This window comes from Solanum verrucosum, unplaced genomic scaffold (assembly GCF_900185275.1).
Source record: "Solanum verrucosum unplaced genomic scaffold, falcon-dt-bn FXZP01000069.1, whole genome shotgun sequence".
In the NCBI taxonomy this organism is placed as follows: domain Eukaryota; kingdom Viridiplantae; phylum Streptophyta; class Magnoliopsida; order Solanales; family Solanaceae; genus Solanum; species Solanum verrucosum.
In genome coordinates, this window is record NW_026020102.1 from 709,169 (window position 1) to 734,056 (window position 24,888).

General features: G+C 37.1%; 1 protein-coding gene across 1 annotated transcript; it reads left to right on the forward strand.

The window, feature by feature from the left end:
* The first annotated feature begins 7,911 nt into the window (after positions 1 to 7,911).
* Positions 7,912 to 11,319, forward strand: LOC125825071 (uncharacterized). The gene is given in 1 exon segment (XM_049504417.1): positions 7,912 to 11,319. A coding segment is annotated over 1 exon segment (3,408 nt).
* The last annotated feature ends 13,569 nt before the right edge of the window (positions 11,320 to 24,888 follow it).

A 24,888-nucleotide genomic window follows, 5' to 3' on the forward strand; every position in this document is an offset into this window, starting at 1 on the left:
TTAAGTTTTTTTTTAATGTCATTAGTGTGTAGATATCATGCCTTGAGGAGTTACAATATTCTCAATCTTTCTATCACTTAGAAATCATGTACATAGGATTATAAGTCTTTTTTTTTTTTTTTTTTTTGCATGTTAAATAACTAAAATAAAATATTATTATACATGTTTTCTGCCAACTAGAATAAATCTCTAATAATTTTCAGCATGCTCTAGAATAGCAATTTATGAATCTAACTGTTTTCAGCATGTTCACATCTAGAAATCATGCCTATAGGAAATAGTTAGTAGTTTAAGATGTTAATCAACATTTATAAATGAAAGAGTGAATTTCTGTTTAAAATAAAACCTGTTTTCCTGAATTGAATATGGCTTAAGATAACTAATTTCTGCTCTATTTGCTACTAAAATATGCTAATAAATCATTTTGATTTGCTACATGCTTTTTGTAAAAAATAAATAAATATATATATTTTTTGTATTTTGTGGTCTATCTGCTAATCACTTAATTAACTAATAATCTTTTCTGCATGCTTACATAAGATCTGCAACTTCAATTATTTGCTACCCTAGTTAATGTCAGTTTGAATTGCTTATTTTGCATACTGTTTTGATAATTAAAATCGGCTACTAAGTCAATTTTCTGTAACTGCTACTTGCTTCCCCGAATTTCATTTTGCAAAAAAAAATAAAACTTCTGGAATTAGTAATCAAACCTGTCATTGCTTCAACATGTTTCTGCCCGTATTTTTCTAGCTAATTTCATTATGTCTAATAGTTAAATAAGATTTGCCTTGTAGTAATCTATTACCCTCAAATTAAGTAATTTCACTGTTATATTAATTGTTTTGTATGTCACACACCTAAGCATGAAACCCTTCACTTTATGTGTGTTTGCTAGCATGTTTAAATTAAAATCTAGAGGCCAATATGAGACCCTACGTGCTAAATGCTCGTCCAAAGTGTTTGACTTGGTGTCTAGGTGGGCCTATTATATTTTATTTTGTCTAAATTCACTCTAATAGCAGTCCAATGCCTCTTGGACCTTACGTGGGGATGCTAGACACCTTTTAGAGACGAAAAGCATGCGGTGGTGGGGTAGGGGTAGTTTAGGCCCTATGGATATGATGACATCGACTCAGGCTAAAGCGACAAACCTTGGTTTTGTCAGTCCCTACACGGAAGCCTATATAAAAATAAAATAAAAAAAATAAAGTCAAGTGCTGATCCTAAAGTCCTTCAGAGTCTCCCTTCCTTTGTCCCTTTATTTGTTTATAATAATTATATTTATTTGGGGTAGTTTAATTAAAATAAAAATGTTTGCTTATCTATTTGTGTAATTTCTATCTCCTCGCTTATCTCCTTATTGTTTAATATTTATTTGTTGATTTATCACTTAGTCTTGCATGCTTAATTAATTAAATAAAATAACTAAAGTTTCCTTAATTGTTTAATATTATGTTATCACCTAGTTGCATGTTTAACTAATTAATTAAAATAATTAAAGTGTTCTTAATTGCTTAATGTTGTTATCACCTAGTTTTGCATGCTTAATTTATTAAATTAATAAATAAATTGATTTTAATTGTTTAATATTTATTCATCACCTAGTAATCATGCTAATTAAATAACCAAATAATGAAGTGACCTTAAATGCTACTTGTAACCCCCACATATTGCATGATACACGGCCGGGACCCACATTTGTGGACCTCGAGGGATGCCTAACACCTTCCCCTCGAGGTAACTTGAACCCTTACCCTGATCTTTGGTTCGTTGACCTTAGCTAGACTTAGTTAGGTTAAATAGGTGCCCTAACGCGCCTTAATTCGTTAGGTGGCGACTCTTCTTCACCTAAAACCCAAAAGAGTTGTTAGGTCATGCACCAAAACCCGTTTTGCGAAAAACGGGGCGCGACAGAATAGCGACTCTGCTGGGGATATTAGGTTTTAACCACTACATGTTTCATACTTTATGTGGGGTTTACTGGGTTATTTCATTGTTTGTTTGATTAGTAGCATGTTAAGTTGTTATTCGTTTTCCTTGTTTATTTGTTTTCTTAATTATTTTTCTGTTTTTCATGTTCCACCCCTTTCCCTTCTTCCGTATTTGTTTATTTTCATGTTTTGCCTTTTCCCTTTTTCCCTTATTTGTTTACTTATTCGCATGATCCCAATCCCTCTTTCCTTATTTGCTTGATTCTCTAATATTTTATATGTTTACGTCCTTTTATTTATGCGTGTATTTATTTACTTATTTATCGCTTTCATAAAATTGCCTATATGTTACCGCTCTAATTGCTAAATATTACCGCTTTGATAAACTGTCATTCCACTCATACTTCCCCTAATTGGGACCCTCTTCCTTTTTTTTTTATTTTGTTACCGTGATGTTGTGCCTTTGCACCTCTCACAACTACTCCAATTCTCTTCAAATACCCAATTATAGAGAGTCGACATATGCGTGGACGTAACAGATAGTTCTACTACCGTGAAACCACGAGCCTTCTCGCATAGAATCCCTTTCAAGTCCGTGTCAAGCCAACTCTTAGAAATCTTGATTAGGTCATACATGATGCATAAACTCTAGGTGGTTTGACCCTTGGTGTCAATCCACATAATTAGTAGCCACCTTATTGTCTAAAGGGCCCCAACACCCTTTAGACAAATTGCATACTTATGTGTCAATGTGGTCATAATAATTAAATTAAGCCAAATTTGCCAATATGGAGTTTAGATTTTGTTTATTGTTTGTTTGCAGAGTCATGGCCTATCCTCATTTTCCAAACACGCAAATGGTAGTCAAAGTGAACCCTACCTTGAAGGTCTGGTGGAAGGATATTGAAAGGAATCGAGAGTTGGAGGCAAACGAACTACTAGGTGGCCTCACTGCTTTAATCTCCGTCGAGTCAGACCGGCACTTGATCAAGGAACTGTTGAAGTTTTGGGATTCTGAGAGGCTAGTGTTCAAATTCAGGGATTTTGAACTAACCCCGACGATTGAAGAGATTGGTGGGTTTCTTGGTCTCCCTTACAGAGATCGTGAAATGATTGTGCCACACAAGCCATCTCCAAGGTCCTTCCTAAAGCAAATGGGCATGCATCATAATCCGAATTTGCTTTGTCTGAAAGAGGGATGGATTTCTTTAGAGTTTCTATATTCACGTTTTGGAGACGAGGAAGGCCATGAAAACTTCCATAAAGAATTTGCTTGCTCTCTTGCGAAGTGGGAAAGATACCGTCTTAATGCTTTCGCTGTCGCACTGTTGGGCTCATTAGTTTTTCCTAGAGAAGGAGGAAAAATACACACTAGCCTAAGTTATGTGGTTCGTATGATGGCCTGAGGCGGAAAGACTATAGTTCCCATGATACTGGCATAAATTATAAGGGCACTCACCAAATGTACCAAAGGCAAAAGGTATTTCGAGGGGTGTAATTTTCTATTGCAACTTTGGGCTGTTGAGCATTTCTATCAAAGGGCTAATTCGGTAGACATTCTTAGAGGGACTATGGGAAACAAATCATCAACCATACCTCAAGGATGAAAATTTTTGTTTCCCCTGTGGGAACGGATGACTGGTTTGTGTATTTGAGAGAACGTTCAGCCATCGACATTCAATGGAAATACTATTGGTTGAAGCCTCGTCGTGTCATTATAAGAGGCAATGAAATCTACTTTATCGAGCTCATTGGTTTAAATGGCGTGCAACCATACGCACCACTCCGAGTCCTCCGACAGTTTGGTCAAATCCAAATGATACCTCTAAGATCCCATATGGGCCAATATGGGTATGATTTTGGGCCAGAAATACCACAAGTGGGCACCATACTGCGAAGGTGGGAAAAAGTGGTAACTATTGATGTTCGAGAGCATAGACCTTTCTGCACACCAGAATATTATGTGTGGCTTTTGGAGGACGCAGAGCATGCAGAGTTGAGCGAAGAAGGCATTCCAGGTTTTGGTGATGAAAAGGAAAGAAGATGGACCCGCAACCTCCTCAATCGCGACTATGAGATCACTCCAGAAATGAGGCAGCAGATTGTGCCTAACTTTGGAAACCAGCATTGACCCTGTTTCTTTTAGAATTTTTTTTATTTCTCCATGTTATCCCTAGCCCTTTAGTTTATTTCTAGTTTTGCTCTAGTATGATGTAATAATTTGAAGTTATTCAATATATAAAGATCGTTTTATTTCTCTAACTCTAAACTCCATTTGGCAAATAAGGCTTAAATTAATCATTATGCATCACTTATATGACGTCTTAGGCCTACCTTTGGCTCAACGAGGTCCCTTGCATCTAGGGCGTTTATTTCAAACAATGTGCTATTATTATTATTATTTGCTCTAATCCCCTAACACTGTTTTCTGTTGATTCCATTGTTTTTCCCATTCCTAAGGTTGATCTGCTCTTCATTCTGGCACATACACGATCAAAAGGGACCCCCCCTTCTCCTCCTCCTCAAAGAACAGACAAGGGTAAAATGGTTGACAATAACAGCAGCAACGAAAGAGTAGAAACTTCTGAGGGAGGGCAACTTCCAAGTGACCTTGTCCTTAGGCTTGAGCGCAAGATTGCAGATTTGGAAGAAGAAGTAGCTCATATGCGCGATTTGGCCAAGTTATCTATTTCTCTTGGAACTCAGTTTGGTGAGAATATAGACAATCCTCCTCACTCTAACCAAACAACCATGCCAAACAATCCCCCAACCAATGTACCCCGACCTGAACCCACTCATCCAAATATCTTCCCACCACTTCATGCACAAAATACTCAAATCCCATTTTACCACTACCACCAACAAACTAAGCCAACTATTCCAGAACCAGTTCCAAATGCAAACCCTTCATATACTCCTGGAAATAACAACCTCAACCCCATATATGTGGAAACCGCTCCTGTGACTCATAACTACCATGAATCAGAGTCCTCCCAAAAGGATATTCTGATAAAAACCCTGACTGAGAGATTAGATAACTTGGCTAACAGGATGCAACATGTGGAAGGAAGCAAGAGGTTGGGAGGACTGAGCTACGAGGATTTGTGTATACATCCCGATGTAGAACTACCTGAGGGATACAAGCTTCCAAAGTTTGAATTGTTTAATGGCATTGGAGATCCCAAAGCCCACCTACGAATGTACTGTGACAAGCTTGTAGGGGTGGGGATAGATGAGAGGATACTCATGAAGTTGTTTATGAGGAGTCTTACCGGAGAGGCACTGTCCTGGTATATTGAACAAGACCCGCGGAAATGGGGTGAGTGGGTAGACATGGCAACAGACTTCATGAACCGGTTTGGATTTAATGTAGAAAATGCACCTGATTGGTTCTACATCCAAAATCTGAAGAAAAAGCCAAGTGAATCTTTCAGGGATTATGCGATAAGATGGAGGTCTGAGGCGGCTAGGGCCAGACCTCCCATGGAAGAATCTCAGATGAAAGACTACTTCATCCGTGCTCAAGAACCACAATATTATGATAGGATAATGCTTGTAGCTGAGAAGAGTTTTGCTGAAATTATCAAGCTAGGTGAAAGGATCGAAGAGGGCATAAAAAATGGGACTATCATCAATCTGGAGGCCCTGCAAGCCACCAACAAAGCTCTGCAATCCGGAGGAATGGCAGAAAATCGAAAGAAAACAGGCTCAGTCATGATGGCTCAGGGGACCAGAACCCCTTATAAGTACCAATCAACAACCCCACCTCCATCTCCATATCCCCAAACTCCATACCCTTCAGCTCCACCACCTATATCTCCCAACCCCATGCCAGTATATTACCAAAATGCTGCTCCTCAATACCAACAAGCTTCATATCCTGTCTATAATGCCCAGCCATCATACTTCCAAACCCCACCACCTACTCAAACATCAAACTACCGAAATAGACCACCATATGAAAGAAGGCCTGCGAAGAACTATACCCCTCTGGCCGAGCCTATTGCCCAGCTTTATGAGAGACTAAAAGAGGCTGGCTATGTCACCCCAGTTCCTGCATTGCCTGTGGATGTCCGCACAAAATGGTATGACCCTAACAAGGTTTGTGCCTAGCATTCTGGGATGAAAGGTCATACTACTGAAATTTGTAGAGCCCTGAAAGATAAGATTCAAATGTTGATTGATACTAAGGCCATCCAACTCAAAGATCCAGCACCAAATGTTGCAAATAACCCTCTGCCTAACCATCAGGTCAACATGATAGAAGCCGATGATACCTCGGATTGGGAGAAATCCATTTGGGTCCTTGAGCCAGAAGAAGCAATGATTGCTACCGCTCAGACTCCAATGGTAGTGCAAAGGCGTGCTCCGTTTGAGGTTGAGATCGCCATGCCCAAGCCTCCATTCACTGTTTATAGGGCGCCTTCCCCTATCCAGTATAATACCCATGCTGTTCCATAGGACTACATAAAAGGAAAAATAAAAGTGGAAGAAGCAGACACCGCAGCAGGAGTTACTAGATCGGGAAGAATTTACACTTCTGAAAATTTGGTGTAGGGAAGCTCCAGCAAATCCAAGGCACCAATTGTAGAACTTGAAAATCAAGGTATTTGGAAGAAGACACAAGCAAAAGAGTACTCTATTGTTGAGCAATTGAGTAAAACCCAGTCTCAAATATCCATCCTATCATTGCTGCAATCTTCCGAAACTCATCGGAAAGCTCTATTGAAGGTCCTGGGTGAAGCCTATGTCCCATCTAGCATCACTCAAGGAGAGGTAGCCCAAATGGTCGGGCAGGTTTTTGAGGCATATCGAATATCTTTCCATGAAGATGAGTTGCCAATTGAAGGAACAACCCATAATAAGGCTTTATACATTTCAGTTCAATATCAGGATAAGATAATCACCAAAGCCTTGGTTGATTCAGGTTCGGGTTTGAATATCTGCCCTCTGAGCATGTTGACAAAGATAGGCGTGGATAGTGCAAAGATCCAAACTTGGAAGATGAATGTGAGAGCTTTTGATGGTTCTCAGAGGGTACTATTGGAGAAATAACCTTGGACATGCTCATTGGTCCTGCTACTTTCCCAATGGCTTTCCAGGTCTTGGATATTCCATCTTCATATAACCTTTTATTGGGTCGTCCTTGGATTCATATGGCTGGAGCAGTTCCCTCTACTCTTCATCAATGCTTGAAGTTTGAATGGGATCATGAAGAGGTTGTAGTTCATGGGGAAAAGGGACATCATGTATATGCGATAGAAGGAGGGGGTCATCTAGATGGTGAGATGTACCATACAGTTGAGCTTGTTGGCAACATTGAAGTGCAACCATGGTTCAGTCAGAAGATCATAGATATGATGGCTTGGTTTGGTTTCGAGCTCGGGAAAGGTTTGGGAGCTAATTTGCAAGGAATAGTTGAACCTATACAACCTGTTCGTCATTCAACCACTTTTGGCCTGGGATATAAATATACTACTGAGGAGTGGCTTGATTGGCAACCACCTAGAGATGGGTACTACTATCCATTGAAGAAACCGATACCACCGTTGCACCAATCATTCCGATCAGCAGGTTTCATGGGATGTATCATTGGTGATCTTTTGGAAGACATGAAGGGTTTATCTCTGACCAAGGAAGAAGGAAAAGGTTGTAATGTCGTGATCAACGAGGAGGAGAAAGGGGACCCTAGAGGAAACAATGAAGCAGGGATCAACATCAGCATTTGGACCTCAACTCCATCCAGACCTCGTCGGGCATCTGGGTAGCTGTGGAAGAAATTTTCTATCAAATTTTAAAAGTTTTCAATAAACAATTTTAAATTCCAGTTATATGTTATTGTTTTCAAATGCCAGTTTTATAAAGCTCTTGAGTTTTAATCAATAAAATTATTTTCACATCTATTTAATATCTTATATTCATTTGTGCGTTATTCTTTTCCAGCAAACTCTATTATAAAAATGTTGAATCTGAGACTATGGCATATAATGAGACTGCACAGCTTAACATTAATTACTTAGAGGAAGTCGAAGAAAGTGAGGTCCCTGAAGAGTTAATCAGAAAGGTTGAGGAATTTGAGGAAAAACCCAACCCGAATCTAGTGGAAACAGAGGTGGTAAATCTGGGAAATTCAGAAGTGGTACAAGAGACCCGAGTAAGCATCCATATGACGGAAGAGGACAAGAAAGAGTATACAGAATGTCTCATGGAGAATAAGGATATCTTCGCCTGGTCCTATGCAGACATGATAGGGTTAAGCACTTTAATCGTAGCTCATCGATTGCCTACTGATCCAGCATGTCCTCCTGTGAAGCAGAAGTTGAGAAAATACAAGCCTGAGTTGAGTCTGAAAATCAAGGAAGAAATATCGAAGCAATTAGATGCTGGAATCCTTCAAGTGACGGAGTACCCAACATGGCTTGCAAATGTCGTTCCAGTGCCAAAGAAAGATGGGAAGGTCAGAGTCTGTGTGGATTATCGAGATCTCAACAAAGCTAGTCCCAAAGATAATTTTCCATTGCCCAACATACATATCTTAATCGATAACTGTGCTAAGCATGAAACACAATCATTCGTGGATTGCTTTGCTGGCTATCATCAAATTGAGATGCACAAGGACGACGCTGAGAAGACTGCTTTCATCACACTGTGGGGTGTCTACAATTACAAGGTAATGCCTTTCGGGTTAAAGAATGCTGGCGCTACATACATGAGGGCAATGACCACTTTGTTTCATGACACGATCCACAAGGAAATTGAAGTTTATGTGGATGATGTCATCATCAAATCAAAGAGGGGATCAAATCATCTAGATGATCTGCAAAAGTTCTTTGCTAGGCTACGCAAGTATAACCTGAAGTTAAATCCTGCAAAATGTGTCTTTGGGGTTCCTGCTGGAAAGCTTTTGGGTTTCATTGTCAGCCGCCGAGGTATAGAACTGGATCCATCGAAAATCAAAGCCATTCGTGATCTACCTCCGCCGAAGAGTAAGAAAGAGGTAATGAGTTTCCTGGGTCGACTAAATTACATTAGTCGTTTCATAGCTCAATCTACTGTCATTTGTGAGCCTATCTTCAAGCTGTTGAAGAAGGATGCTGCGGTGAAATGGACAGACGAATGTCAACAAGCGTTTGACAAAATCAAAGATTACTTATCCAATCCACCTGTGTTGGTTCCACCGGAATCTGGTAGACCGTTGTTGTTATACATATCAGTGTTGGATAATGCTTTTAGCTGCATTTTGGGGCAACATGATGAGACTGGAAAGAAGGAGCAGGCGATATATTACATGAGTAAGAAGTTTACATCATATGAGGCTCGATATTCTCTATTGGAGCGTACCTGTTGTGCTTTAACTTGGGTCGCCCAGAAGCTTCGACACTATCTCTCCTCGCATACTACTTATCTGATTTCAAGGATGGACCCTCTGAAGTATATCTTTCAAAAGCCCATGCCTACTGGTAAACTGGCTAAATGGCAGATATTACTGAGTGAGTTTGACATAGTGTATGTTACACAGAAGGCAGTGAAGGCACAAGCATTAGCAGATCATATGGCGGAAAACCCTGTAGATGATGATTATAGACCGTTAAAGACTTACTTCCCAGATGAAGAAGTAGCTTTTTTCGGGGAAGACATTTCTGAAGAATATGATGGTTGGAGGATGTTCTTTGATGGAGCTAAGAACCTGAGCGGATCCGGCATCAGAGCTGTTTTGATCTCACCAACTGGGCAACATTACCCGGTATCAGCCAAACTCAGGTTCCTATGCTCAAACAATATGGCTGAATATGAAGCGTGCATATTGGGGCTCCGACGCGCTATTGACTTGGATGTCCAGGAAATGTTAATAATAGGAGATTCAGACTTATTGAATCATCAGGTCCGAGGTGAATGGGCTACTAAGAATCGGAAATTGTTACCATACTTGGAGTGCGTGCATAGGTTGTGCAAAAGGTTCATCAAGGCAGAATTCAAACATGTGCCAATGATCCAGAATGAATTCGCAGATGCCTTAGCCACCTTATCTTCCATGATTCAACATCCTGATCATAATTACATTGATCATATTTACATCCACATATACGAGCAACCGGCATACTGTTTTCATGTCGAGGAAGAACTTGATGGAAAGCCTTGGTACAATGACATTCGAGGATATTTGAAGAGTGGTGAGTATACAGAAGATGCAACAAGTGTACAAAAGCGTACAATTCGGAGGTTAGTGAATCAATTCTTTCTAAATGGAGAAATCCTTTATAGGAGGACTCCCGATTTGGGGTTGCTAAGGTGTGTCGAAGCTGGAGAAGCCAACAGGTTGATTGAAGAGATACATGCAGGAACATGTGGTCCTCACATGAATGGCTTTACACTGGCAAAGAAGATCTTGAGATCGGGATATTTCTGGCTAACTATGGAGACAGACTGTATCTGCTATGTTCAAAAATGTCACCAATGTCAGACTCATGCAGTTATGATCAGAGTTCCTCCCAACGAACTCCATGTTACTAGTTCACCGTGGCCCTTTGCATCTTGGGGCATGGACGTCATTGGGCCAATCGAGCCAGCGGCATCCAATGGACATAGATTCATTCTGGTTGCAATTGACTACTTCACCAAATGGGTCGAAGCCACCTCTTACAAATCAGTGACAAAGAAGGTTGTGGATGACTTTGTCAAAAATAATATTATCTGTAGGTTCGGGATTCCTGAGTCAATCATCACTGACAATGGAACCAACCTAAATAGTGATTTGATGAGATCATTGTGTGAGAAGTTCAAGATCAATCACCGAAATTCTACAGCATATAGACCACAGATGAATGGAGCTGTTGAGGCTGCAAACAAGAATATCAAGAGGATATTGCGCAAGATGATCGATAATCACAAACATTGGCATGAAAAGTTACCCTTTGCATTGCTGGGATATCGTACAACCATCAGAACTTCTACTGGGACCACGCCTTATTTTCTGGTATATGGTAATGAAGCTGTGATACCTGCCGAAGTGGAAATACCATCTCTAAGGATTATTCAAGAAGCGGAGTTGGATGATGCTAAATGGATACAAATTCGGGCGGAAAATCTTGCATTGATAGATGGAAGGAGGATTAACGCCGTTTGTCATGGTCAACTCTATCAAAATAGAATGGCCAGAGCTTTCAACAAAAAGGTTAGACCCAGACATTTTTCACCTGGGCAACTGGTTCTGAAGCGGATTTTTCCAAACTAAGATGAAGCAAAGGGTAAATTCTCGCCAAACTGGCAGGGTCCATACATAGTCTCTCGGGTATTAACAGGCGGAGCCCTCATACTTGCAGAAAGGGATGGAGAAGTTTGGCCCAAACCCATCAACTCAGATCCTGTGAAAAGATATTACATCTAAATTGTTCATGCTCTTTTACTCTGTATTTGGAACTACGTCAGACCTGATTCCTGTTTAAGAGAGGATACGTAGGCGCTCCTTTGGAGTTCGGTCTTATCATAATAAAAATTTCATTTTCCCCTTTTGACTGTTAACTGGGGCAGAATTTTTGAGAGGGTCTCAAAAATTCCATCAAAAGGACATATTCTTGCAAATCACGATACTAGGGCAGAATTTTTGAAAAGAACTCAAAAATTCCATCAAAAGCATTTTTTCTCACAAATCAGTAACTGGGGCAGAATTTTTGAGAGGGTCTCAAAAATTCCTTTGAACAAAGCATTTCCTGCACAAATCAAGACTGGGGCAGAATTTTTGAGGGTCTCAAAAATTCACTACAATCAAACTACAATCTTCAACAAAGATCAGATAACAGATTTGATACTGATGTCAGATGTTGCAAAGTCTCAAACTATGCCATGGTCAAAGATTCAACATTACTTTTTACAATTTATTATTTTCAAAAGCTTTTTCGAAAACTCTATCTCCCTCTATTTTACATTTCTCTTCAAAGCAAATGCCCGGAAAGGTCTGGATGGCAAGTCAAAGGAAGCACACCGGTCGGAGCAGATCAACCTCCCCCATTTTAAACTCACAATCTTTCTTTGAACACAGGAAAACAGGTACAGATGCAAAAGACAACTTCAACATCGCTTGACCGATATTAAGCTCGACAAATCGCCAATAAACAACAAAGAATCAAGCTGCTTCATATCAAGCCTGACAAATCAACATGCAGCTGCACTCACTCCTTACAATAGGACGAAGGGTCAAAGCTACAATATTCTGAATTTGTCAACAAATGACACAATCCTTTCAATAAGACGAAAGTCTATGCCTCCAATCAACTATTGCATGTGCCCGAAGATTGCATTGTGCCCGAGATCTGTATGTGCCCGAGAATTGCATCATATGCATGTGCCCGAAGATTGCATTGTGCCCGAGATCTGCATGTGCCCGAGAATTCCATCATATGCATGTGCCCGAGATCTGCATGTGCCCGAGAATTGCATCATATGCATTGTGCCCGAGATCTGCATGTGCCCGAGAATTGCATCATATGCATGTGCCCGAGATTGCATTGTGCCCGATATTGCATTGAGCCCGAGATTGCATTGAGCCCGAGATTGCATTGTGCCCGAGATCTGCATGTGCCAGAGCATTGCATCATCTGCATGTGCCCGAGAATTGCATCATATGCATGTGCCCGAGAATTGCATCATCTGCATGTGCCCGAGAATTGCATCATATGTATGTGCCCGAGATCTGCATGTGCCCGAGAATCACATCATATGCATGTGCCCGAAGATTGCATTGTGCCCGAGATCTGCATGTGCCCGAGAATTGCATCATGTGCATGTGCCCGAGATTGCATTGTGCCCGAGATTGCATTCGAGCCCGAGGTTGCATTGTGCCCGATATTGCATGTGCCCGAGATTGCATTGTGCTCGAGAATTGCATATGTCCGAATAAAAAAAAAAGCTACAAGTATCAACAGATGCCCGAATTACAGATACGCTTTCTTTATTCATTATTTTATTCCTAAGGCGTCATGGTCTAAAGGCATCATTTTCATGGCCTGCAGACATCATATCATGGCCTAAGGATTTACTTTCTGCTTATCATGATCCAAATGTGTCATAGTCTAAAGGCATCATTTTTCATAGCCCGCAGACAACATTTCATGACCTGAGGATATATTTTTTGCGTATCATGGCCCTAGACATCATAGCCTAAGACATCATTTTCATAGTCTTATGGCAAACATCATCATCGATATGGGAAATTGCATCATGTTTACCTTCATCGTTTGTTTGATATATTTGCTCTAGTAATACTACAAGCTACAGATTTGCAGAGACTAATATTTTGCAGGCAAGATCAATCTCCCTCTCGACTACAATTATCGTGCTTACATCTATCACAACAAAGACCCTACCAATTTCTTTGTTACTCATATCACCGTTTTTCATTTAACCCTTGGCTACTAATTTTACTTCTCTTCATCGGATCCCTCGCTCTTAAACCAGAAATCTCTATGTCATACCTTTCTTGCTACTCTTATCTTATCTAGTCAAGCCGATATCGTTCCACTCGAATACCGTAACAATCTTTCAATTTTTTAGGAGCCTCGTTTACTCCTAAGTCTAGAACTACACACGACCTGATTCTCGTATAACCAGAGATATGTAGGCGGCTTAACACAAAAGTCTCGGTCGTACCCTTTTTCAACCTACATCATTTCAATTGATCCCACTGACATCTCTCGTCGGTCGGACAAAATCGGCTACTAAGTCAACGTTGGTTGCCCGACAATTCATCCTTCATTCCCAAGCAACCAAGGGGCAGCTGTTGACACCCAATTTTGACCGACCTTTAACCCTTTTGGGAATGCTATTCGATTAAATACGTATTTTTAAAAATATATTTCGAGTTTAAAATTTTAATTGATTTTGTCTAAAATTGTACATTTTAGTATATGTGCTTTATAAAATTATCATAATATTATTAAGATATTTTTAAAATTATTAGTAAAACTAAAAGTATTTATTTTATTTAAATGTTTTAAAATTTAAGTGATTTTAATTATATAAAAATATTATGATATGTGTAGTATTTAATTGAATAGCATTTCTTAAAAATTTCCTCAAAATCATTTAATTTATAGCCTATTTTATTTTAATTCCTTTCAATTCTAGCCTAATCAATTTCAATTTTATTTCAATAATAACCATCCCCTCATTGCAATTCTAGCCAAATTTATTTCAAATTTGGCCATTCCAAATTCGTTCAAATCTGATTTAAAACCCCTCTTATAAATCTTGACCGTCCATCTCATTCCGTTTAAATCCTATCCCTTCATCTATAATTAAATCGACGGACGAGATCGATTATCTTAACCTTCCTATTTTACTCCCAAAAAGACCCCTAACCCTAAGACAATCTCATCTCTTCCTCCTCTCTTCAAGAGGCAGCGCCACAGCCTCTTTGGCTCCGCCCAGGTGAAGCCGGGAACAACAACAGCCAGTGAGGAGCCACCAGAGGCAGGGCCACCCTCCCCTCTCCGGCGTTCTCTCTCTCCCTTTGCATTTTCTCATCTCCTCTCCCTTTGCCCTCTCTCTTCTTCTCTTCCATTTTTCTGGCAAGAGAAGCAGCTAGGCACAGCAACTGCTGCTCTTCTTTTTCCCCTCTCGTTTCCGGTAGAACAACAGCCAGCAAGCTCCGGTGAAGGCCAGCTCCTGCAGTGCCTCAGTAGTCTACCTCTTTTCCCCCTCTCTCTAATTTTTCCTCGCTCTGGCAAGATGCAACAGCTACAGCCAGCAGCTCGACAAGGCGAGCAGCCGGCGAAAATCACCTGGCAGACGCCTCTGCTCCTTTTCCGGTGGACAGCAGGTCGACGAGACATGCAGTAGCCTCCTCTAGGACCGGCGAAACCACCTGTAACAACAGCACCACCAGCAGCTAGCAAGGTCTGTTGAAACAGCAAACTCCGGCGAGATCAGCTCGAGGTCTTAGTCGTCTCAGAAAAACAGATCTAAACAGATCTGTGTGGGTTCGTTTTCATTTTAATATTCTCTTAAATTGCCTATTATGATCATTAATCTATCATTACATGACTGCTCTATACGGAATTCTATAGTATCGTTATCGTTAGAAGCTTGTTCTTGTTTTAAGCATAAGATAAATCGGAATTCCGAAAGTATGTATATGTGTAGTTATGTTGAAATAGCATGTTTTGCTTCTAGCTCTCCTTAAGTTGGTTGAGTGTGACTTTGATATTGATATACTTTTGAAATATAGCACTTGTTTGCGTATGGGAGTAATAGTTTTAATTAATTAATTGAAATCACCGTTTAGAATTGCTTATATATATATTATTATCATCCATTGGGATTAATTTGATAATAATCACCATAGTTGATTAAGTATGCATCTTGATATTCCAATGGCTTGTCAACCTTTACTTTTGTCTAATTGTAATAAATTTTGAAGTTGTATAATTGTGTTTGCTTGATTGATTCAATCTACGGTTGTCTTAATTTTATTTTCCTTCCTTGCTTGCTTACCTTAATTAAAGCGGACATATTTCTTATATTTGGTAAAGTTAATCAATGTTAGGCTGATTTACTCCCTTCGCTTAAGGAATTCAGTGTTGTAAATTGATAGTTTTTGCTCTAATTTAAAGAGGATAGTGCATAATTAAAAATATTCCCTTCCTTAGTTATTTATTTCTTTCACTAATTTATATATTATCAGCATAGTGATTTCCTTAATTGAGTTTTCTTGGGTTAATTAGGATCTAATCATCCTTTACTTGTTTATTTTTTGGTAAAGCCATCCGGTTAAAGTAAATAATATTTGCTTCCCTTAAATTTCAAGATTGTCCTTTTGCCGATAATTTTTTCCACTTTGCCTAAATTGCCTGAATTGATATTCTAATATTTGTTTAACTTGTTGCATGCAATATGGATTGTTAAGTGTAGTAATCTTTGACATGGCCATTGATTGAGTTATTTTGAATAAGTTTTTTTTTTTATGTGTTGAGATAATGACTCCCAAATTGATTCTTGTACCTTTTTACTTGTCTTTGTTTAAGTGAATAAATATGTTGCAAGGATATCTCTTTACTTGATTTAGTTATCCGATTTTCTCCTTAAGTGATTTAATTAATGTGGAAAGAAGCCTGAAATTTGCTTGTTTGATTTTTTTGCATAATATTGTGACTTCTTGATGCTAAAATTAATCCGGGTAGGTAGGTGTCTTTTGGTAAGGTATATTTAATTATTATTTTTATTTGCTATTGTTAATTGACTATAGTCGCCTTAACTAGAATAATTTTTCCTACTTGTTATATTTTTAGTAAAATTATATTTGATTGAGCTAAAAAATAATTTTGCTGATCTGGCTCTCCTTGAAAATAAGGAAAAATAATTTTGGTTGATTCCCTTTATTCCTTTCCTTTATTTTTGACCATTCAATTCTTTTCCAATAAGGAAAACCAAGATTTAATTAATTATTTCCTTTTCCTTATTTGTTCATCTCTTAGTGACTATAAAAAGGGACTCACACATTTACTGACATCCGAACTTGCTCACATATTCTAATTCTAAGTAAAAAATAATATTGCTCTCTACTCTTAAAGATTAAGTTTTCCGGTAAATCTAAAAACTCCTCTACCCGATTTTGCTGTGTTCGGGCCTAGTATCTGATTAAGTTTTATCTTCATTGCTGATAAATATATTCTGCTTAATCGGTTAGTGGTTTCTCCATTAGTTTAATTCTCTCTTAGCATTATTTCAATTGTTGTTGTATGTTTGAAACAAGCAAAAGTATACGGGTCAGTCTTCTTTCACTCCTAACATGTGATATTATGCCTATTGCGTCCAATAATTGTGTGAATCTTATATGCCTGACTTTGCTTATAATGTGTTATGTGTTCTATTTTGGTTTAGACATGATAACCGTATAATGTAAGTATTATGTAGCACTGTGCCCTATTGTTGTTTAGCAGGTTATAAGTTTGAAGTTTGAAGAGTCGCCATGGGAAGGAAACAATAGACGAACTGATTTAATCTATGTTTTGTACATTATTTAATTTCTATTTTTGTCTTGTAATAATTGTGTATAAACTCTTAACTCTCGATATATGAAATATATTTGGGGGATCGCCTAAAGGGGGGGGAAGGGGATTTACGTGCTACTTGTTTACTTTTTTTATCATAACATATTTATGTTAGAAACCATGCTTATAGGACTGTGATTTTGTTTTGATCGTTCCTTCTAATAATTTTAAATCAATATCTGTCCAAAAAAATAAATAATAAGTTATCGTCATCATTAATCACTCATTTCTATCTTGCCTAATTATAATTTGGAAGTTATTTATGAGTCTAAATACCTAGTTGGTCATTATATTGAATTATTGGAATTGTGGGATCATCCTATTAATTATACTAAAACACTGCATGATTGCTCCTTGATTTCTGACTCAGCCGTTTCCCTAAAATAACAATTTTTTAATTAATTACTCTTCATATGTCACTTGGCGTAGAAATCAAATAGGTTGAACAATTGTCACCTTTTACTTCATTTGAAAAACATGTCTATATGTTTATTTGAACAATCAGTACTTAGAGATACATTTAAGTTTTTTTTTTAATGTCATTAGTGTGTAGATATCATGCCTTGAGGAGTTACAATATTCTCAATCTTTCTATCACTTAGAAATCATGTACATAGGATTATAAGTCTTTTTTTTTTTTTTTTGCATGTTAAATAACTAAAATAAAATATTATTATACATGTTTTCTGCCAACTAGAATAAATCTCTAATAATTTTCAGCATGCTCTAGAATAACAATTTATGAATCTAACTGTTTTCAGCATGTTCACATCTAGAAATCATGCCTATAGGAAATAATTAGTAGTTTAAGATGTTAATCAGCATTTATAAATGAAAGAGTGAATTTCTGTTTAAAATAAAACCTGTTTTCCTGAATTGAATATGGCTTAAGATAACTAATTTCTGCTCTATTTGCTACTAAAATATGCTAATAAATCATTTTGATTTGCTACATGCTTTTTGTAATAAATAAATAAATATATATATTTTTTGTATTTTGTGGTCTATCTGCTAATCACTTAATTAACTAATAATCTTTTCTGCATGCTTACATAAGATCTGCAACTTCAATTATTTGCTACCCTAGTTAATGTCAGTTTGAATTGCTTATTTTGCATACTGTTTTGATAATTAAAATCGGCTACTAAGTCAATTTTTTGTAACTGCTACTTGCTGCCCCGAATTTCATTTTGCAAAAAAAAATAAAACTTCTGGAATTAGTAATCAAACCTGTCATTGCTTCAACATGTTTCTGCCCGTATTTTTCTAGCTAATTTCATTATGTCTAATAGTTAAATAAGATTTGCCTTGTAGTAATCTATTGCCCTCATATTAAGTAATTTCACTGTTATATTAATTGTTTTGTATGTCACACACCTAAGCATGAAACCCTTCACTTTATGTGTGTTTGCTAGCATGTTTAAATTAAAATCTAGAGGCCAATATGAGACCCTACGTGCTAAATGCTCGTCCAAAGTGTTTGACTTGGTGTCTAGGTGGGCCTATTATATTTTATTTTGTCTAAATTCACTCTAATAGCAGTCCAATGCCTCTTGGACCTTACGTGGGGACGCTAGACACCTTTTAGAGACGAAAAGCATGCGGTGGTGGGGTAGGGGTAGTTTAGGCCCTATGGATATGATGACATCGACTCAGGCTAAAGCGACAAACCTTGGTTTTGTCAGTCCCTACACGGAAGCCTATATAAAAAAATATAAAAAAAATAAAGTCGAGTGCTGATCCTAAAGTCCTTCAGAGTCTCACCTTCCTTTGTCCCTTTATTTGTTTATAATAATTATATTTATTTGGGGTAGTTTAATTAAAATAAAAATGTTTGCTTATCTATTTGTGTAATTTCTATCTCCTCGCTTATCTCCTTATTGTTTAATATTTATTTGTTGATTTATCACTTAGTCTTGCATGCTCAATTAATTAATTAAAATAACTAAAGTTTCCTTAATTGTTTAATATTATGTTATCACCTAGTTGCATGTTTAACTAATTAATTAAAATAATTAAAGTGTTCTTAATTGCTTAATGTTGTTATCACCTAGTTTTGCATGCTTAATTTATTAAATTAATAAATAAATTGATTTTAATTGTTTAATATTTATTCATCACCTAGTAATCATGCTAATTAAATAACCAAATAATGAAGTGACCTTAAATGCTACTTGTAACCCCCACATATTGCATGATACACGGCCGGGACCCACATTTGTGGACCTCGAGGGATGCCTAACACCTTCCCCTCGAGGTAACTTGAACCCTTACCCTGATCTTTGGTTCGTTGACCTTAGCTAGACTTAGTTAGGTTAAATAAGTGCCCTAACGCGCCTTAATTCGTTAGGTGGCGACTCTTCTTCACCCAAAACCCAAAAGAGTTGTTAGGTCGTGCACCAAAACCCGTTTTGCGAAAAACGGGGCGCGACATCGGTTAGAGAAACTCCCACAGAAACTATATTACTTTATTATTTGAGTAAAGTTGAGTTTGTTATTGCATTACCTTTAACGAACTAAGTTGCTTTCTACTATTTTATAAAGCTTTCTGTATATTGCATGTGTTTTATTACTTTATATTGAGTTAGTTATTCAGGAGTGTAGTAACGCTAAGGTAAGTGTTCCTTTCATATTCATTTCAAGCCTATGTTATGTTTAGCATTCCGACTCGCATACTCGTACATTCAATATACTAATGCTAGTTGGCCTGCATCTTATTATGATGCAGACACAGGTAACCAGGATCAACATCCAGTACCTCGTTGATCTAGTTGAGCACTCAGAGTCAGTTGGTGAGCCTCATTGCTTTCCAGAGGACTCCTTTTTACTTTGCTTTTAGTATTTCAGTTGTTAGGATGACCGGGAGTCTTGTCCCGACATCTCTCTTTGTTTTAGAGGCTTCATAGACAATTAGTAGTTTAGTTGTCTTTACATTACTATTTCATATGTTAAGACTTGAGTTGCCATTTTGGCCAAGTTGAATGTTTGACTTTTAAACATTCTAAGTTATTTGATTAAACAATTGAGTAAGTGCATTTGGTCATTGTAATAATGCTTAGAGTATTCCACTGAGTAAGTAAGCCAGGCCAAGGGTTCCCTTGGGACCAACAATGGTTCTCGAGTGCCAGCCACGTCTGGAGTGTTGGCTCGGGGCGTGACAGAGTGGTTCAGCTTGCCACATTCATAAGTTTACCTACTAAAGGAAAATACATTCTTAATTTAGACAAGGCTTAAGTATCTACAGTGAGAATCCGAACTAGACCAATCAAGAATCAGCTAAGAAACCACATAGAGGATTAAACGATGTCATTCATATAGGGATTAGAAGATAAATGAAAGGCTTCTCATTATAGTCGCAGAAATAACATGTACGGAAATGGAGGCATATTACAAGATTTGGTGGTGTACTGTACAAAATCAATTAACCTGAGTGTTTGAGACTTTTAGAGTAACCAATGATTTGGATCTGAGTGTTGCAATCGCCACAATAGGCACAGCTGGTGCTCATGACTCAGTTGATCTTCCAATATGTGGATCTTATGCCAACACCTGCAAATATAAGAAAGGAATAATAATGGAGAGGAAGTTAATCAGTACTTCCCTTAGCTGCAAGCTCAGTGGAGAAGGACAAGGAAAACTTAGATACCCCGGAGGCAACATCCTAAAGCGGCAGAGCCAAAGATGAAGTAGATGGTTTCCTAAAGACCATCAAAGTTGTAGATTTTAGGACCAATCAATTAATTGGCCGGTATCCATTTGTTTTTTTCCCTTTTGTTTTGGATGGATTGATAGCTAGATTTGTGGTTATGAATAAATAAAAGGTCCATAGGACCAAAATTGATTTTAAGAAAAAAGACACTTGACTTAATTGAAAATCGTATTTCCCGACAACGGCGCCAAATTTTGATTCACCTATATTATACCTCCGGTGGAGAAATATAACGCGATCATTTTCAAATTTAGAATCCAACAAGGTTGGGGTTGAATTCCGTAGGGAATAAGATGAAAACTAAGTCGTATACGATTATTAAAGTATTAGTTAGTTATTTCCAAAAAAATAAATGTTTGTGGAATTTGATCATCTTTCTTTGACACGTATAATAAGTAACCTCAGCAATATTGATTGAGATGGAAAGATTAATTAAGAGGGTAACTAGGGTTGGGTTTACCATGACTTTATGACTATTTACGAGCAACCATTGAATGTTATCTTTTAGGGCTAAGTATGCAAGTTTGACAAACCTTATGCTTCATTTAATCATTTCTCAACTCAATTAAATGAGTATCACTTTTATTCTTTCGGACTAAAAGTGTTGACCTCAAGCAAATTGATAATTACTCTAAGTTGGTTAATATAGCTACAACAACAACCATTAGACGAGGTTTAGGAGTAGTGAATTCTCATTTTTAGTTATTTTCCTTAGTTTTATACCTTTTTATTCAAACGAGTTAAACGTTGGACATGTTAAAATGCTTGCAACAATTAGAAATCTATTAAGATGGAAGAATTAATAATAATGCATATATATCTCTAGGGGTTTCTACCAAAAATCACCCTTATTTATGTCAAACTGTCATGGATCCCACAACCCCTAGTTATGGTGTTTAGCCGCTCATGGTAATTAAAACAAGCCAAGTAATTGTATTTATTAAACAAGAATTAACTTACAGAATTGAAGACAATCAACTAAGATTTTGATTTAAAAATTCACGTTAATCTCTGAATAACTTCGATAGTAGTGTACACGATCAATGCGTTCTTCGCTAAAAATAATGATGGAAAAGTAAACTCTAAGAAGTACTATTTATAGGCTAAAGGAAATTCGAAATTTAAAACATGAAAGTTGGCATTCCGATACACTTTTGATGCCTCGATTGATGGTCCATCACGTTGATCGTCGTTACTAAACAGTGGCTGGTCTTGTGGGACCTTTAGCGACAGTAGGCTTGATGACAGATGTGACAGTCCGTCAAGTTGGCTATCGGTGGGCCTATTATCTTCAAGAACTTCTATTTGAACGCGACGTTAGAGACGATGGTCCGTCAAATAGGTGACGGACCGTCAAGGCTCCTATCACGTGTGACTCTCAGCTACACTTAGCTCCATTTTTACTTTATTTCCAATTTCGTTTGATTTCATGTTAAAAACATAGAAAAACCATTAAACGACACAATATTTGCTTAAGAACTAACATTCATTGTTGACACTCAATTTTGGCCCTCCACAATATTAATTAATCATCGAGCCTCTTCAATCCCAAACTATTTGAAATAATTAGTTCTTATAAAATTGAAAATATTTTCAAAATATTTTAAAGTAATTCTAGTCATTTTTATAATATTTAATAATAAATATATTTTCTTATATAATTAGGTGTATAATTAAGTATATTTTATAAATATTTGAAATCATCTAAAAAAGACTTTACATTTTAGTTCAATATTCTATTAATTTAGTTTAGTTTAAATTATAGTTATAATTTTAAGTATATTTTTATAATCAACTTAATTATTCTTTTTTTTTAAGATTAAGAAGTTTGTTAATTAATTGATGTCAATTTTTCTTAGCCAATTTTATCCAAATCAATTCAGTTTGGCTACATCTCTAATTCGCATGGACATTTCCTTATTACACATCTAGCCAATTTTGAATTCCAAACTTACAGCCCAAGAATTGACAACTTTGGGCCAAAACCAACCCAATCACAATTCTCTTCCAGCCGACAATTGATCAAACTTTCCAATGCAATTCCCAAATCCTACTCTTTCCAGCTACCCGACCTGACCCAACCCATCTTCCCTTTCTCACAAAGAAAGACCCAACTCTTTTCAAATGGCAACATTACCGCTAACACAATGACCAAACAACGTGAACAACAGTCAACGTTCAAAATTCAAGCGGCGTCAACAATTCACAACACAATAGTGATTCCAAACACCAGTGTCAAAAGGCTATACACGATGATAATACACGAAAAGAAACAACGAGGAACGCGTATAACCAGTATGCAGTACACCTCTTGTCATCTTCCCAGCGTCTTCAACAATTCATACAATCAACAACCTCGTCTTCGTCCTTGTCAGAGCCTAGTGTTGGCATCTCAATCTTCAAGTTTCCTCGCCTCATGATCGAGCGGCTCCCATCGCTTGTCCGTTGCAGAATTTGGGATTTTGGTACAAGAGTCAGCTGTATTAGTTGTCCTTGGAATGGATTTTTATTTTCAAATTATGATAATCCAAAATCTTATCTAATTTCTCTACCTGTTCCCCCAATTTTTCAAACCCTAAAATCCCCTCTATATAACTCGATTTTACCTTCAGTGTTTGAGGGGGGGCATGAACTGATGGACAGTAGAAACAAAAATAACAACAGACAAAGATAAGCTTATAGAGAAATCGGGTCAGATAGTACAAAGTTTTTTTTGTTCGAGCTTTATAAGCAGTGGCGTAGCCAGGAATTTCATAAAGGGTGTCCAAACTTTGAATAGAATTTTTTTTAAAAAAAACAACGATTTAAATTACATCTCTACGATTTAAAATACATCTGTAATTGATCTATCGTTGTTTCTTTATTTGGTTGACTTAGAGAAGTTGATTTTGTTTACTCTATTATAATAATTCCTCATGTCCATTGAAACTTGAAACTAAAATATTAAGTTGTTTATTTTTGTTATAAATAAGAGAAATAGAAGAAAAAATAGAGAGAGAATTATTGAGATTCTATTCTTAATAATATTGTGATATAATTTGGTAAATGAGTCTCCTATTTAAAGAGAAAGAAAATCTTATTCCACAAGGAAAATGTATTAAAATTTAAAGAAATAATTCAGTTTTAATTGGAAAAAATATATTTAGTGGAGTTAACATTCAAACTTGGGTCCTTGAAGCCAATCATGACAACAAACCACCAAGCTACTGAAGATTTATGTTAAAGTTATGCATGTTTATTTATTTAATTAAATTCAAGAAGGCAAAATAATTACAGAAAAATGAAACACTCTTGCGGGTTTGCGACAGCTATTGCCAACTCCACTACGCATTACTTTGTTATCTCAGGGTATCCAAATTCAATATATACCAATATAAAGTCAAAACTTTACGTGTATATACAATATAATTTTTTGAAAGAGGGAATTGGACACCCTGGAGCCTATGTGGCTCCGCCCCTGTTTATAAGGTTTTACTTCGAAAGCTTTTCATTCAAGCAATTCCGGCAAAGTTCCGGTGGTGGTGGAAGCTCGTCGTCTTCAATTCGTCCATCTCAGTTTGCTGCTCCTCAAAATGTAAATTTATTGTGATCTTAACTTGTTTATTTGATGTTCTGTTTTATGAACTGAAGTGGCCTGTTGATTCTTCTTCATTCTTTCTAGAATGTCTTTGTTCCTTCTTGGTTTACTGTTATTGTTTAGTAATCACTCGTTTGGTTTTTTAGTTGGCGTTTATCTTTAGATGTAGAAGATAAAAAAATGTGTTTATTAATGTATGATTTAATCCCAGAGTTCGTTAGTTAATAATTTGAGCTTCCTTACTATTGGTTAATTTGATTTTATTGAGGAAAATGCAGAATCTCAACTAGTTAGTATGAAAGTTATAGGTTGTGTTACTTACTGTTTGTTGGATGCAACAAATTGCCTTTCTTTTTTTTTCAAATATCATGATTTACCCTATTGTTTTGCATGTTATGTTTGAGTCAAGCATCAATGAAGTTACTTTGATATATATGTTGGTCGTTATATCCATTAACCCGATTTTGTATCTATACAAATGGATGTCTCTGCCTCGTTTTCCTTGAAATGGATTACTGCTCATTTGGTTTTGATTTTTGAGTGCACGGGTTGCGTAATTTTGTCTCTTCACTGGTTACTCGTGGTCTTTGTTGTTTTCTCGATTGTTTTGATTCATTGCTATAA